At 47.1% G+C, this 15,672-nt stretch overlaps 3 protein-coding genes across 4 annotated transcripts in view; 2 read left to right on the top strand and 1 right to left on the bottom strand.

Annotated features, from left to right (window-relative positions):
* The window catches only part of BDP1 (B double prime 1, subunit of RNA polymerase III transcription initiation factor IIIB), a 55,297-nt gene extending 53,761 nt beyond the window's left edge, over window positions 1-1,536 (bottom strand). Inside the window, exon 1 of the mRNA XM_050328905.1 lies at window positions 1,229-1,536. Within this exon, the coding sequence (XP_050184862.1) occupies window positions 1,229-1,536 (308 nt within the window). The remainder of the gene's footprint in view (window positions 1-1,228) is intronic.
* A 465-nt stretch (window positions 1,537-2,001) lies between these two features.
* SERF1B (small EDRK-rich factor 1B) lies at window positions 2,002-6,428 on the top strand. Its single transcript, XM_050329585.1, has 3 exons — window positions 2,002-2,135; window positions 5,271-5,379; window positions 5,921-6,428. The coding sequence occupies exons 1-3, from the start codon at window positions 2,129-2,131 to the stop codon at window positions 5,991-5,993; spliced, it is 189 nt and encodes a 62-aa protein (XP_050185542.1). The 5' UTR covers window positions 2,002-2,128; the 3' UTR covers window positions 5,994-6,428.
* A 1,677-nt stretch (window positions 6,429-8,105) lies between these two features.
* On the top strand, window positions 8,106-13,218 carry LOC126647173 (survival motor neuron protein-like). 2 transcript variants are annotated; one of them, XM_050329137.1, is made up of 9 exons: window positions 8,106-8,178; window positions 8,275-8,346; window positions 8,437-8,562; window positions 8,844-9,017; window positions 9,444-9,599; window positions 10,590-10,661; window positions 11,140-11,250; window positions 11,913-11,992; window positions 12,617-13,218. In XM_050329137.1, exons 1-8 carry the CDS (start codon window positions 8,140-8,142, stop codon window positions 11,967-11,969), a joined length of 807 nt encoding a protein of 268 aa, XP_050185094.1. In that variant the 5' UTR covers window positions 8,106-8,139; the 3' UTR covers window positions 11,970-11,992; window positions 12,617-13,218. The 2 variants fall into 2 exon arrangements, with proteins under 2 accessions (XP_050185094.1, XP_050185093.1); XM_050329136.1 differs by having other exon boundaries at window positions 8,844-9,044.
* Window positions 13,219-15,672: the final 2,454 nt, after the last annotated feature.

Below are 15,672 nucleotides of genomic sequence, written 5' to 3'. Positions count from 1 at the left end.
AAAGATGCAAAACCAACTACTTAAAAGAAGTGGCAAGGTTGTTGTGAAAAGCAAATGTCAGACTGGGGAAATTTCCTGAAAAGCTGGTCTATACTGGTTTTGGTGGGGCCAGAGTTAACCCCTTTCACAGGAGCTCATCTGCTGTTTCAGATCTGTGACCACAAGAGCACCGACAGCCCACCCACGTTCCAGCTCCTGCCGAGCAATGATTAAACAGCACCAAGGTCTCCTCTCATGCTGCCCCATGACTGAGTAGACTGGGGATGGGCAAGAAGCTGGGAGGCAACACAGCGGGGAGAGCTGACCCCAAATGACCAAAGGGATATCCCACACCATGTGGCATCGTGCTCCCCAGCAAAAGTTGGGGAAGAAGGAAGAAAGGAGGACATTTGGAGTTAGGACGTTTTTCTCCCCAAGCAACTGTGACACATAATGGAGCCCTGCTTTCATGGAGACAGTAAAATACCTGCCTGACGATGGGAAGTGGTAAACGAGTTCCCAGTCTTGCTTTGTTACTCGCACATCTTTTGCTTTATATATTACACTGACAGAGGAGTTCTTGCACTTTTGCCCTTTTGATTTGCTGCCCATCCCATGGGAGGGGGGAGAGGTGTGATGAAGCAAGCAAGGGTTTAGCATCCAGCCAGGGTTAACCCACGGCAGGGAGGTCCTCAAGGACTGGTCCTATGACCAACTTTGCGCTTGTATTACAGTAAAAAGCGCTTAAAGAAATGAACGGCGGAAAAGGAAAAATGCCAGAAAGTCTTCTCTCGCTAACGCGTGGAAAAGCGAATACAAAGGAGGAAGCGCTGCAGGAACGCAGAATCAAAGTCAGCCGCTCAAGGAGCACAAGGAATTTCTGCTGCACGCAGCAAACCGGGGCTCCCGGCTGCTGCCAGAGCCAGGAACAGAGTGCCAGACCGCGCCGGGCCCCTCCTTCGCACTCTTAACTTACAGAATCAATTAGGTTTGAAAAGACCTCCGAGATCATCGAACCAAACGTACGGCCAAACACCAATGTGCCAACTAGACCAGAGCAATAAGCGCCACTTCCAGTGTCCCAGGAGCTCCGGGGGACGAGCCCCCAGACGCAGCCGGGGCGGGGCACCACAGCCCGCGCTATGGAGAGCCCCCAGCGCCGCCCCGGCCTCCCCACCCCGCGCAGGGCGATCCCGGGCACTCGCGGGCCCACACGCGGCCTCACCGGCCCGAGCTCGGCGGGACTCACCTCTCGGTGCGCCGCGCCTCTGCCGCTCCTGCCGCGGACCCTGCTCCGCCCGCCACCGGGGAGCCCGGGGGCTCCGGCGGCTCCGCGCCCGCCCCGCCAGCGCCGGTGGCCGTGCCGGTGGCCGTGCCGGGGGCCGTGCCCGGGGCCGTGCCGGTGGCCGTGGCCGGGGCCGTGCCGGTGGCCGTGCCGGTGGCCGTGCCGGGGGCCGTGCCGGTGGCCGTGGCCGTGGCCGTGCCGGGGGCCGTGCCGGGGGCCCTGCCCGGGGCGCGCACGTTGGGCCGCACGGCGAGCCGGGCCCGCCGGAACATGGCGGCGCTCCCGGGGGAGGCGCGCGCCCGCCCGCCCGCGCGCGGCCCGGCACTGCCGCGAGCCCCGGCGCCTCACGCCGTGCCGCCCCGGTGGCGCGCCCCAGAGACGTCATCGGCGTGCGCCGGCGGGCGCATCGAGGAGGGGCGGCGAGGGGGAGGGGGTAGAGCCCGTGCGGGGAAACGGACAACGGCACCGAAACCGCCTGTAACGGCCGGGAGATCCAAAGACGCTTCACTCTTCAGGCCAGACGTCCCTAAACTGCTTCCCAGGCACTCGCTTGGCCTACCATGACCAGCTCGTTAAACAGAGCCACTCCCCATCTCCCCCCATGCCCCGGCCCGGGCGGACGCTCCGCGGTGACCCCGGGACCCTCCCGCCCTCAAGGGGCGGGGACGGCGCCGCACAGCCCACTGATTGGGCCGGGTGCGCGCGGCGCAGTGACGTCAGCGGCCAGCGAGGTTTCATAAGGGCCGGCGGCGGCGGGTGGCCCGTCAGACGGTTCCGGCTGTGGGAGCGGAGGAGTGACCGGCCAGGCCGTGGGGTGTCGGTGGGGGTGTCAGTGTCGGTGGTGCGCGGCCTGAACGTCTCGCCATGACCCGTGAGTGGCGGTGGGGTTCAAGGGGCTGGCCCGTGGTTCTGTCGGGGAGCGGAGGGGGCGATGGGACTTGGGCCGCTCCCCGGTTGGCTCCAGGCCTGGGCGCGACCCCGAGGGCGGCCCAGCCGGGGTCGGTCGGGGCCCGGCAATCAAAGGCGCTTGTGGTGCCGCTGCCGTGTCTGGGTCTCTGCGGGCTTAGCGTCCCCTCCTTAGCGAAGTCCTGCCCGTAGACAGTGCGTGGGGCGCTGGGGCTGAGGCTTCTTGCCAGCCCTGCCGCCGTCTGGAGCTGGAGGCGAAAACATCCTCCCCCGCCTCCCGGCGCGGCTGTGCTGCGGGGCGGGACGGAGGAATAAAGGTGGCGATGGACTGGAACAACAGCCACGCTCCGCTTCAGTCCCGGCTGCCGCCCAGCAGTGGAAATAAAGGGCTTTTATATCAGTGCTGAATGCTCAGTACTACACTACTTAAGTTGCGGTTGCGAAGGGGTGGTTGAAAGGGCCGCAGGACTTGGTAAATCATCACCGTGTTCAACAGCAGCGTTGTTGGGAGACCCGCTCTAAAATGGCGGAGAACTGTGAACCGAGCCCAGGATGCTCTCTCTGGGGCTGCTCCTGTGCCTCCTGCGCGTTGTGCTTGGCAGGACAGAAATTGCTTATATTTAACTGAGGCTGTGCTTGCAACACTCGGTTGCTTAAAAAAATACACAATTTTGAAGCCACTCTGCTGCAGGAAGCGCAGCTGAAGACCTGGATCATAAACAGTTTGTGCACAGAACAGATTTTGAATGTGAGGAAGTGGCAGGTTTAGGGCTCTTTTTTTTAAATTTTTTTTTCCCTGGAGTTGGGAGAGCAAGGACAGGTCGAAGTAAGGCATTTGTCTTGCACGGGCAGGCAGGGTGAGGATGCTTTAGGCAGAGGTATAAGCAGGAGGGGTGTACTGGCCTTTACAGGGTAGTTCATGCTTGAATTTCGCATTACAGAAAGCTGAATTGTCTTCTGGTAGAACAATTTCATGGAAGATTTAGGTTGATGTTACGGAATGTAGAAAACAGCACTGGCTCGCTTGAAGCTAGGGATACTCATTGAGCATCCCAGGTGAAGTGATGGGGCCAAATAGTCCTTGGAAATGTTTACTTGGAAGCAGGGATGGTACACGTAAATTTCTTTCCAGATGGTTATTTGGTCTTCTGTGCTCTGTGTGCGTTCTGTATTGCTCAGCTTTTTTACCTGCTCTGCTTTGCTGTGCAGAAGTGACAGCCAGGCTTTTCAGTGATGCCACTGTGTTTAGCTCCTAAGTATACATGGAATAACTGCAGAGACCATGCACGGTGTTCACTTGAGAAGGAAGGAAGTGCCTGAGGTTAAGGGTGAAGGGTGATTGCTATATGAATTCTGGCAACAGCAGTGTGTTTTGACTTCCCGTCTTTTTTTCATGGTAGAAGATACTTGATTATTTTTTTTTTTTTAAGCACCACAGAAGAGTTCTTTTGTTGCTGCTGAATCGTTTGTATGACGTTCCTGCCTCCTGAGCACCACAAAATCCAGGAACCATTTATAGCTTGGAATGTATCATCTGCTCATGAGTCATCAAGTTCTAATCAACACTGGTGCTGCCAGAGATAGAGAGCTGTTTCACTTCAGTCGCTGAACAAACAGCTGCCCTTCTTCTAGATAATCTTTGGGGACAGGATAATAAGGAGGATGAGCAGAAGTTCTCTTTGCTTTCTCAAAAGGTAGTACCTGATGTCCTGTCACAGATGAAGCGTACCTTCCAGGGCAGGAGCAGCCCTCAGGAAGTAGCAGGCATAACAGGCTGTTTTCACCTGGGCTTCTGGCACCTCTTACTGGCAGTACATGTACTGTTGTGAAGAATGCACAAAGCCCTGCTTCTGCAGGGTAGCTCTTGCCTACTTGTTGGCATGGCAGGTACCTTTGTCAGCTCAGAAATGGGGTGAATATAAAGCTATGGATCATATCAGCAGGTGGCTGTTTAAAATTGACCTAGTCCTAAACTGCTTCCATATACCAGAAATTACAGGCACGAGAAGACTGGAGAGATTTCTGGCTTCAAGGTTGAACGATGGCATAGGTAGGCTGGAGAGAGACCAGAGAGACACAACAGAAATTATGGGTAGATGGAGTTTTCATTTTTGAGCACAGAAAAATATGCTCTGTATTGTTTAAAAGCACAAGTGGTTATGCCTAGCATATCTGGAACACTTTGAGTCCAAAAGGAGGAGAACAAGGAGAAATAGCAAGGCAGTGAACCAGTTCTGGCAGGTTAGAGCAGACTAGAGCTGTAAGGAGGAGAATTCTGAGGAAAGATTGCCAGCTAATGCAAAAGAGTTTGTAACTGTGATGGCTGTGGCCATTGCCTGGAAAACTCTGAGTATTTAGATGGAGGGTTTTGATGTCATGCCCTCAGGAACCTTGTCTGATCAAACAGATTGCATGGCCTCACTTGTTGGCTGCTCATGGGGTTGGTAGTCCTGGGGTAAGTTGTCTGTTCCCTGAAAAGGTGTTCTCTATCCTGACAGTGATGTGGTTTTGTGTCTTTATACTTATATATATATAAATAATGTTATTCTTCTCACTTTTGTTGAAAGTTATGCTAATCAGTTGCTAAGGCCATGCTAAAGTACAGCACTTGATTTCAAATAAAAATGTCTTTTGAGGTCACGTCTTCAATAGTATTTGAGTGTAATTAATTTTAATGCTGTTCTTTCGGTCTAGAATTAATTTGTAAGCTATGTTGGATGCTGGAATTTGAGATGATGACTCTTGTTTAGATGAGTTACTGATACCATTTTGTCCAGGCTGTTGTGCAATGGTCTTTCTTCAGTCTTATGGCAAATTGCACTTTATTTCTGTACGAAATGTTAAAATGAATTTTGATAACTCTTGGACATGACCTATAGAATTGTACATGTGAGAACTAACAGGCTTTAATTTCTCCCATTGTGCACCAGAGGGGAACACTGATGCAATATGCAGCTCTACAGATTGTGCCATACCACACCACCTTTATAACAGACTTTTACACAGGGGGGAAAAAAAAAACCAAAAAAACACAAAAAAACCAAAACAAAAAAACCAACAAAAAAACCCAACCACCACCAAACTGTATTTTATCTTACAGGTGGGAACCAGCGTGAACTTGCCCGCCAAAAGAACCTGAAGAAAACTCAGGAGATCCACAAAGGCAAAAGGAAAGAGGATAGCTTGTCTGCTTCTCAGAGAAAACAGAGGTGAGATCTAGCAAAGTTGAGTGAAATGGCTGAGCAGAGAAGGAGGGGGAAATGGGTCAGAAATAATCCAGTGTCTTAGCTGAAACAGCACTTAAGTACTTTGCTTTGATTCATGGTCCAGTCACGTGCCAGAGCATAAACCATGGATGAAGTTTTGCTCTATCTGCTGTTAAAAAGGGTTGGGTTTTTTTTTTTAAGTCCCATAAAGATTTTCTTTCTTTTGAGCAGCTTTTTGCCTGGTACAAACAGGAAAAGATTGCGTAATGCTTTCTTGAAGACATTTGATCTATTGTGTCCTTTACTTCTAAAACAGAAAGAATTATATAATGTCTGCTAATCAGGTAACTTGTCTGCCTTCTGGCATGCAGAGAAAAAACACAGGGTAATAAAAATAGTGTGCTCATGGCTAACTGAGGAATTCTATTCTAACCTTTTTCTCGTCTTGAAGAGGAGGCTACCAAAGGGCAAAAATAAACTGGAGGAGACTCTGCTTAGAAAAACTGTGAGCCAGTGTTTGATATCCAACTTCTTTTCTTCACAGAGACTCTGAAATCATGCAGCAAAAGCAAAAGGCAGCTAATGAAAGGAAGTCTCTGCAGGCAGGAGCAAAATGAGCTGCCCCTATGGATAAGACAGAGGGCGTCGACGAAGCAGAAGGGCCTGGAAGATCAAAGATCATTTATAGAAGTGTTCGGCCATTAAATGATTAAACATTTATTGTGCAGAGTTGTTCAACTAGGATTAGTGTAGAGTATTTTCTGGTTACCATAGGCTTAGTTGTCTGGAGTGCTGTTTCAAAACTGACTACACTCTTCTGCATGTGTATGAATAAAAGTACCAAGCAGTAACTTTACTCCAGCTTTTGCTGCATTTGTTAGTTTTACTTAATGGTTCCAGTAACAGGATTTCTGAATATCTGTGCAGTTCGACCAGATATGGTTGTCTCAGTTCCTGAAAGTACAGCTTCGTTCAGAATGTGCTTAACTTTACAGAGGTCTGAACTGTAAATCTCATCTTGAAATATTTTTACAATAAAATGTTGCGTGAAATACTGTCTAACCTGAAGTGGTTATGCTTGGTAGTCAGTGGATTTCTAAGAAGTTACCAAGAACACAAGGAATGGATAATATTGTGGATAAACACAGTACGTGTATGTAAGTATAATATAAATAAAGTTTATAACAAATGCATATTATAAGCAATATCGCATGCAATGTAAGTCTGCACTATAGGCAAAGTTGCCTGTTGAATTGCAGACTTTGTTGGTGTATAAAACTGACAGAACCTAGTGCTGATACTAACTTTTAGAGAAGCTGCAGGCTTGATATTAAGTGCAGTGTCAGCAGCTCTTGAAATTGCTGCATCACTAAAACTATTTTAAATTAGTGTTTAAACCTGCCTCAGGAACAAAAGTTGGTGTGAAAAAACTCAGCCCTTGGTTCATAGGCATGCTTGAGTGTACTGTGTGCTGACTAAAGGAGAACAGTTAGGGAAACTTCTCTATCTAACCATCCAGCAGCCACTCTGGCAGTCACTCTCACACCACCTTGAGCTGAGACCAAAGCCCCTTCACAGCTACACACCCCTCACTCACACGGACCAGGCTCCCCACAGCAGAGTCTCAGACGTCCTTATCCTTAATATAACCTAATCTTAGGTGCAGTAACTAAATAACAAAACAGCAGCTCAAGCTGGAGACTCTGAGGAGGGACTCTGAGCAAGGGAAACCTTGGGCTTTTATACCCGCACAGTCTACAGGGAGGGGAAAGTCTGGGGGTGCTCGACTGCTGCTGTGTCAGTGTCTGGTCCCTGGCTGGGCCACAGGTACCTGTGCAGTTCCTGGCCCCTTGCCTGGAGATTTTGCCACCCAGAGCTTAACCTGCAGCTCCACTGCAGCTGCACACTGTGCTAAATGTGCTCCTCAGCAGCTGTTTTCAGTCTCTAAAGAGAAAACTTGGAGGCCTTTGCTTGTGTCAGCTCTATCATATTTAGTGCATTTGCTGTTTGTTAACAGGCCCCTGACACAGCTTGAGGAGAGCTGGAAGGAAAACGTGGCTGGTTCTGGCACCATAATACCTACAGCTGGTGAGAAATTAAGCAAGTTCACAAAATTTTTAGGGTTGGAAGGGATCTCTGGAGATAATTCAGTCCAACCACCCCTGCCAAGGCAGGGTCACCTAGAGCAGGTTACCCAGGGATGCGTCCAGGTGGGATTTTAATGTCTTCAGAGAGGGAGACTCCATGACTTCCCCGGGCAGCCCGTTCCAGTGCTCTGCCACCCTCAATGCAAAGTTCTCCGAGGTGGAACCTCCTGTGGGCTCGTTTATGGCCTTTGCTCCTCGTCCCTCCAGGCACCACCGAAAAGAGTCTGGGGCCACCCTCTTGGCGCCTGCCTTTGAGACACTGAACTGCACTAGCGAGGTACCCTCTCAGTCGTCTCTCCTCTGGGCTAGACATGCCCAGCGCTCACAGCCTCTCCTACGAGAGATGCTCCAGACCTCCAATCATCCTTATGGCCCTTCGCTGGACCCTCTCCGACAGCTCCTTGTTCCTCCTTGCACTGAGGAGCCCAGCACTGGACACAGCAGGAATCCCCATTCTCGCTGCTCCTGGGCTCGGACCCGCCGCGGTGGGTGCTCCCCCGCGGTCCCGGCGCGGTCCCTCCTGAGGCGGGGGCGGGTCCGGAGGGCACGGGAAGGGAAGGGGAAGGGGAAGGGAAGGGAGCGGGAGGCGGGGCCGGAACCGGAGCCGGGCGCGGGCATGGCGGACGCGGTGCTGTTCCGGCGCGGCACCGGCCAGGTGGGGAGCGCGGCGGGCGCGGGGGCGGGAGCGGGATAGCCGGGATAACCGGGATAACCGGGATAACCGCGGTAACCGGCGCTGTGCCCTCCGCAGAGCGACGACTCCGACATCTGGGACGACACGGCCCTCATCAAGGCCTACGACAAGGCGGTGGCCTCCTTCAAGGTACGGGGGATCCGCGCGGCCGGGGCCCCGCTCTGGGCGCTGAGGCCGCTGGATTGGCGTTCACTGTTTTCCTCCTTTCTTTTCCCGAAGAACGCCTTAAAGAATGGGGAGTGCTCGGAGCCCTCAGACAAGCAGGAGCAGCGCATGGTGATAAAGAGGAAAAACCATAAAAAGAACAGGAATAGAAAGAAGAGCAACGCAGCGCCTTTGAAACAGGTCCGCTCGCCTGTGCATGCCGGTCGTGCTGGCGCTGCGTGTTGTCCTGCTCTGCGGTGCTCAGAAGTAGCTTCTTCAGCTTGGCAGTTACATTTTGGGGTAGGGGTGGTAACATTATAAACTCTTTTTTGTGAGTTACATTGAGCTATTTCACAAAATACAAAAAAAACCCCACCGCACTGTAGGTGGGCGTCACCTTTCTCGTGGCTGGGACAAAAAGCAATTTTAATAAGAGGCACCTTGTTGGTGTAGGTATTGACAAGAGATTGCTTCTGTTGCAGTGGAAGGTTGGTGACAGGTGCAGTGCTGTTTGGTCTGAGGATGGCAATCTGTACCTGGCAACTATTGCCTCCATCAACCAGAAGAGAGGCACGTGTGTTGTCACTTACACGGGATACGGGAATCAGGAGGAGCAGAACCTGTCTGATCTACTTCCTCCAGCCAGCGATGAAATAGTAAATGGGACGGGGAATTCTGGGGAGGTGAGGGACGCTTCTTCATTCTCGTGTAAAGGAAAGAGAAAACGGGACAATTAGCTTCTCTCAGTATGTCTGGCGGCACTGCTGGTGCTCAGAGAGAATCGGTGCACGATTCTGTTGTGAACAGACACGAGCTGATGGAAGGAATGAAAGGGTCCTTTTACTTCTTTAACTCAGCATGAAAGAGAGGGAGGGGACAACAAGAAATTCACTAAGGAAAGAAAACATAGCTAAAATGGTGAGCAGATAAAGTTGTGAGATTATAAAATCATTGCTGAGTAGGACTGGGAGGGCTAGGGAGAGGGAGGGATGTGAATGGGACTTTCCAGGCTTTTCCACACTAAAACTGTCAGCTGTGAACTCCTGTTTAGTGCATTTCCTAAAAATGTCTTGGTCTTCTAGAATGAAAATGAGACTCCATATTCAACAGATGAAAGCGAAAAATCTTCCCAGTCACCTCGAAACAAAAACAACTGCACAAAAGCAAGATTCTCCCCTCAAAACCTGCGATTTCCCACACCACCACCACCGCCACCACCGATCCCAGGCCTGGGAAGGGTAAGCTCAGCCTTATCTAAATAATTCACATACCACTATTAAGCCTGGTATTGTTGTGAACACTGAGACAGTAGCATTATATTTATAATTGTCTAGAGTTCAGTTGGCCGCATTTCGAGAAGGGATGTACAGATATGCTTGGTAGAACCTGTTGGTTTGTCATTTTGTGGTACTCTGGCTACAGCGTAGCCCTTTGCAGTGCAGTCTAGTGGGGAAAGCTTTCTGCTGCCTGGGTAACACTTGCTTCACAGTTGCCATGTGACTTCCAAGAGGGAAGTTTCTCCCTGGACTGGGATAGTGCTGTTGATGTTTTAAGATTTCACTTTTTCTAGTCAGTTGGTATGTTTCACAACGTGGGACTTTGAAGGCATCAAAACTGATGTCCACATGTCAAAGAACCTTTCAGCTGTAGCTTCTCTACTGAGTTATGAGGGATGGGATATTGATACACCCTTAAATTTTCCTGTGGTGTAGGAGTCTTAAGTAATAGCGCAGTTGAACTCAGCATTATGTTTTCTAAATATTATTGTTTGGGCAAAATTTCTTTATAAGGTTTTGTTTTTTTCCTTCATATCAATAGATTTGTGTCTAAGATCTTTTTTAAGACATTCACCAGTGTAATGGAATTTGGTCAACTTGTGCCCCAGCCAGACAGGAGAAATTATCTGTTTCCCTGTGTGCTTATTAGATATGTTTCTTTCAATGACAGTGGAACGACTGACTTCCATTTAGGAAAAGCTTTTTAAAAATGCTTGTATTAAATAGAGCCCTGTTTCAGCCCTGTTTCCCTCAGTGACACGTGTATTGTAGGCTGTACTATTCAAGTCATGGACTATGCCACAGAAATAGCTACTGGGTGTATTTTCATTAAGTTGCTGGGGTGTGTTGCCTTAAATTTAAGGTATGTGAATTGCTTCACGTAATTCTCTTAAGTAAAATACTAATACCCCAGTTTCCTTTTTAATTTGTTTTGGTTTTTTTTCCATGTAGCCTGGATCAAAATGCAAGACACCGCCATCATTTTTATCTTGCTGGCCGCCGCCTTTCCCAGCAGGACCACCGGTAAGTGGTGGGAGCACGAGGAAGAAAGGTGTTGGTGATCCCAGGTTTTCCCACTGAATGTGCTCACTGCCTGTGTTTTCAGAACACGTTTGTTAGAGCCTGTATTTTTCACGTGTAAGTTACAATAGTTGCACTGATCTAACGCACAAGGTCTGATTTGCATTCGGTTTTGCTGCAGTGAAGCTGTTGGTAAGAATATCAAAGGGAAAATTATTTGAAGAAACTATACCTTAAATCAGTGGTATTTCCCTGAAGCAGATTATATTTCCCCCTAATAAATTTGTGCACAAGCAACAGGAATCCTGTTTCTCCCAGGCTATGGAAATTACACGTGTTCAGAAAACATCATCTTATTTTTCAGAGAACACAGGATATGTTCCTATTTTCCAGTTTTATGTTTCAGCCTTTTGGAATTGGTTGCTCTCTAACCTGAGGTGCACCCTTTTGAAACAAAGACATTTCTTTTGCGATTTCTTAGTTGATTCCTCCTCCACCACCTATGAGGCCAGACTGTCCTGAGGACGACGAAGCATTGGGGAGCATGTTGATAGCCTGGTACATGAGCGGTTATCACACTGGGTATTACCTGGTACGTGCCACTCTTTGTTTTGAAGCGTCTTTGGAATTTTGCTGCTGCTGTTTGCAGCAAAGAGTTAGATAGGGAGGGCTGTTTTTTAGATCTCTTATATTAATTTACAATTGCTACGTTTAAAGCTGTTTTGTATTGTTTAAGTGTTGTTGTTGTTGTTGTTGAGTAGGAGTCACGTGAGCCAGTATGCATTTGGCATTTTTGCAGAGACTTTTCATGAGTAATTGTTTCATGTGATTGTGAAGGCCCAGCAGAAGCTGTCACTTGTATTACTGATTCATATTTTCCTAGGTACACTTAGGAAGAAAGAAAATGAGGAAGATGGAAAGGGAGGGTTTGATGCCATAGGATATCTTCAAATGACTAGTTTGGGGATTTCTTGTTTCAGGTTACATGTAATTGTGGATTGCTTTAATCTGCTTACAATAGAACAAGAAATACATACTTGAAATTATTCTGTAGAGTGGCTGATTATAAAGAACACATGTAGTTTGGCTTCTGTCCTTTTTTAAACTCCCTATTCTGCTTTCCACAGAGAGTTAAAAGCTATTTGTGATTCGTGAAGGACTGAAAAAGATTGTTCAGAAATACTTTTGTTCTGCCACTCAAGTTTTTACTTCCATGTTAGCAAAACCAAGATTATCCTAAATTGTATCCTGTAGGGTTTAAAGCAAAGTCGAATGGAAGCAGCACTGGAGAGACAAACACATGCAAAATAACTGAGTATCATCATTGTTCTGAAGTAAGTATCACAACTTTGTGAAGATACAGTAGTTTTGCATTCTCTTCAAAAACCCATGAGCTTTGGGACCTCCACCTGCTCTTAGAGCTCTCTACAAAGACTGCTTCTGCCAGTGTTAATCCCTTCTTTGCTTAGCACCTGTGGAATAGTATTTTCCCAGCTAAAATGAAGAAAAGTATTTATTGCTCTGATAATAGTTTTAACTACAGTATCACTCTACATCAGGATTAACAGTACAGCTTATTTGAATCATTAATAGTTAGTAGTGGGCTGTTTTGGAAACAAAGGGTTGTAAGTGAAATGCAGGTTTTTTGTCTGTGTTTCCTTACATAGCCAGCAGATGTGTAGCTAAACTGTTTTCAGGACAAGATCAGCATTTCAGTTTGATATTATTGAGCAGTTCTGTTCTCATTACTTCAGTGCCCGTGCTTTTATTTGGAGTATTTTCATGAGATTTCTGCAGTATATTGTTCAGTTCCTTATAAAACAAAACTGTATTCTCTTCAGGACTTGTTTTCTGATTTTCCTTGACAAGGTGTAATTTCTCTGTAGTTGAGTAATTCTTCTTTGTGTGTTTAAAAAGGAAGAAGCTCTCCTATACTAATTTCTGCTTCTTTTTTAAAGCCAGGTACAAATCTTTCCCACTGAGAGGTGTGTATCACTGTATCACTGACTGATGGTTGATGGTGAAGAACAGAATTCTATCAAGACAATTAGTCATAATGTTTGCTTAACACTCAGCTGCCCCTGTTAATGAGTAAAGAAATAACTTAAGTAACTTCATTTACTAGTAAGTAAATGTACCTTGAAATGAGCCATTTAAGACCTCCAGTCAAATGTATTTAGCAAGGACTGCAGCAACAAAGTATTTTTTACTTCCCTGAGACAATTTCAAGTCTTCTTACCACACCATAGATTTAACCTTTTCGATCCCACGTGGTAGATTTCATTTACCTCTCACCTTAACACCTCTTGTATTCCTCAGACATTTTGTCTGAATGACAGCACCAGAACCTTTGGTTATGGAATACTCCTTTACAAAAGAGAGCGCTGTGGCAGCAGTGTGTGTTACAGTGCCCACAGCTGGCAATGGCCCGGAAAACAGTGCACTGTCATAGCAACAGAGGCATCCTATGGGTCTGATTAGAATCATGAACATGGCAGCGTTATTCAGAAAGACCAGTTTCTTGTTTCGAGTGCTTGTTAATAAAGTTCTACTTTTCAAACTTTGTGGTCTGGTTTTGGGTGGTTTTATTTTCAGCTTCTGTAGACATTTGTTGGTTGGATGAAGGGCTGGAATATATCAGAAAGTCTTGCCATGTTGCCTTTTCATGAGTACCATTACTAAAAATAAATTAGGAAAAGCAGACTGTCTGGATACTGTAATTGGTAATACCATAATTATGGACAGATTTCATCACTTACCAGCTAGGGCTGAATGCTACTCTGCAATTCTACTCTTGCAGAGTAGAGGTGTAGCCACAAAACTAGGCAGTAATTTAGTTAATGCCAGTGATTTGCTTTTCAGGGAAATACAGGCCTCAACGTTACTGCATTCACTTCCTTTTCCTGCTGTGGTCAAGTGTCAGAGAATCAGTTTTCCCACAAATTAAGCAAAAAGAGAAAAACTTATTCATAACTTAGCTAAGCAACTTTGAAGGTGTTTTCTTCATTGTTTAGCTGAATTAAGATTGATTGCAGTGATGCAAAGCTTCTGTTCTGTTCATTGCTGAAGAGGCACAACTGCCCCCTCCCTTCCATGGAGTGCAGTCCTTTAACAGGGTGCTCCAGCATGGGCCCTCCACAAGGTCACAAGTTCTGCCAGCACACCTGCTCCAGCAAGGACTCCTGTCTTCAAGGGGCCAGAGATCAGGAACTTCCTATAGGTGCAGGCTCTCCATGGGCTCACAGCCTCCTTCAGTCATCCACCGGCTCCTCTTGTTGAGTCCTCTTTCACTCACATTTTAATTTATACATTATTAGCACTTCCAGTCTTGGAAATTAGTTATGACCATTATTACACATGGCAACTTTTATTCCTGCAAGGAAGGTAAGAAGTGGAAGAAAAGGAGGGCACTGACCTTTCTGAAGTCCCCTGCCCTCCACACGGCAGCACACTCCATCTTGAACACTGCTGCAGTTGTATCCCCAATCCCATCACAAGATATTTTGGTCTTTTGTCTCTTCCTCAACACTCTATGTCCAAAACCTTCAAGAACTACAAGAGTTCCTCACAGGCTTGCTAATAACCTCACTGACTAACTTATCTTGTGGCAGATCCAGTAAATGGGGAAATAACAAGAATTAAAAAGACTGAAGCTTCCCAGAAGCAAAGGAGACCTGACAGCCAGTGAATGCCAGAAAAAGAGAACAGATGATGGGAAAATTCCCTCCATGCTGTTTTAAATACACAGGACACAGCTGAAATTCTTTATGCATCAGAGAAATATTGGCCCTGATTTTTCAGGAGCTAGTCTGAACTGCTCTTCCAATGAGAAGGGTAGGAAAGTACACACCAAATTATTGCTGTGACCACAAGCAAGTAATGGAGTATAGGCCCACAACTTCTCGACAGCTTCTGCTTTCAGAAACAGAAGCTATGAAGGAGTATGTTATTTTGGTATCTAGTAAGAGAAAAGGCTAGAATGGATTTGAAGTGTTCAGGCAACACTCTTTTTTCCATTAGGAAATGCTGATTGCAAAGATGAAGATATCAGCAGAAAAAACTGTCTCAAGACACTGTCACCAGCATCACAATATCTTGAGCTGCTCAGGGTATTAGTTTGGCTTGGAATGGCCTCCTAGACCCTACCAAACCCCAGGGCTATGTCCTTTTTCTGCTAGTTTTTGAGGACACCCTGAGAGTAATAGGCATAGCACAAAGGCTTTACAGGGATTTTTTGACTAAGCACAAAATGAAATGCAGGTGAAGAGTCATTTTTCTGCCAACACAACAGAATGACTGCCTTCTATCCAGCCTGCAGGCATAAATGGTAGAAAAAGCCAAGAAAGAGCTATGTTCACAATTGAGAATTTTCATATTTAACAGACTTGAAAACTGCCTGTGAGAACTGAAATGTAGCATGTATTGTTTGTGTGTGAAGAGCATGAAAAGCGGAGCTAACTTAAGGTAGAGGTCTGAGTTTTTTGCTTGTTTGCAGTTTTAAGATTCAGTGGTTATACTGCCATTTCTAATCTGACAACAAAGCTCGCCATTAAAAAAATTAAGTCATATTTCATATACATCCAGAGTAACTCAGCCACTGATGTATTTACAATCATAAGATGACGAGAAAACCAGGTGTGACCTACTGCTGCAGACACTGCACCTGTAACCTCTTCCTGTGGTGTAGCACATGACAAGAGTCTTTTGATGTTCGGATAAGACCACACACTTCCCCTTCCCCACCCACCTTACTGTCTGTTGCTCTGGGGGTTTAGCAGGAGAGATGATGATGTGCAGTCCTGTCAACTCACTGTAGCCTCAGGACCAACAGCATCTCTATCTTCAGTACTGAGCCCATCAAACACTAGTTTGTATAAATCCAGGCCTTGCCCCTTCGCAACTTCCTTGGCTTTCAGCAACCTCCTACAAGAAAGTGAAACCACCCAACTGCAAACACAGCAGTAATAGAATTCAGTCAGCTTTGAGTTTCACCATTAAAACCTAAAATGTGTTT

Source organism: Myiozetetes cayanensis, unplaced genomic scaffold (assembly GCF_022539395.1).
Source record: "Myiozetetes cayanensis isolate MyiCay16 unplaced genomic scaffold, myiCay2020 scf4, whole genome shotgun sequence".
Taxonomy (NCBI): Eukaryota; Metazoa; Chordata; class Aves; order Passeriformes; family Tyrannidae; genus Myiozetetes; species Myiozetetes cayanensis.
Note: the sequence above shows the minus strand (reverse complement) of the source record. Positions and strands in the feature narration are given on the sequence as shown.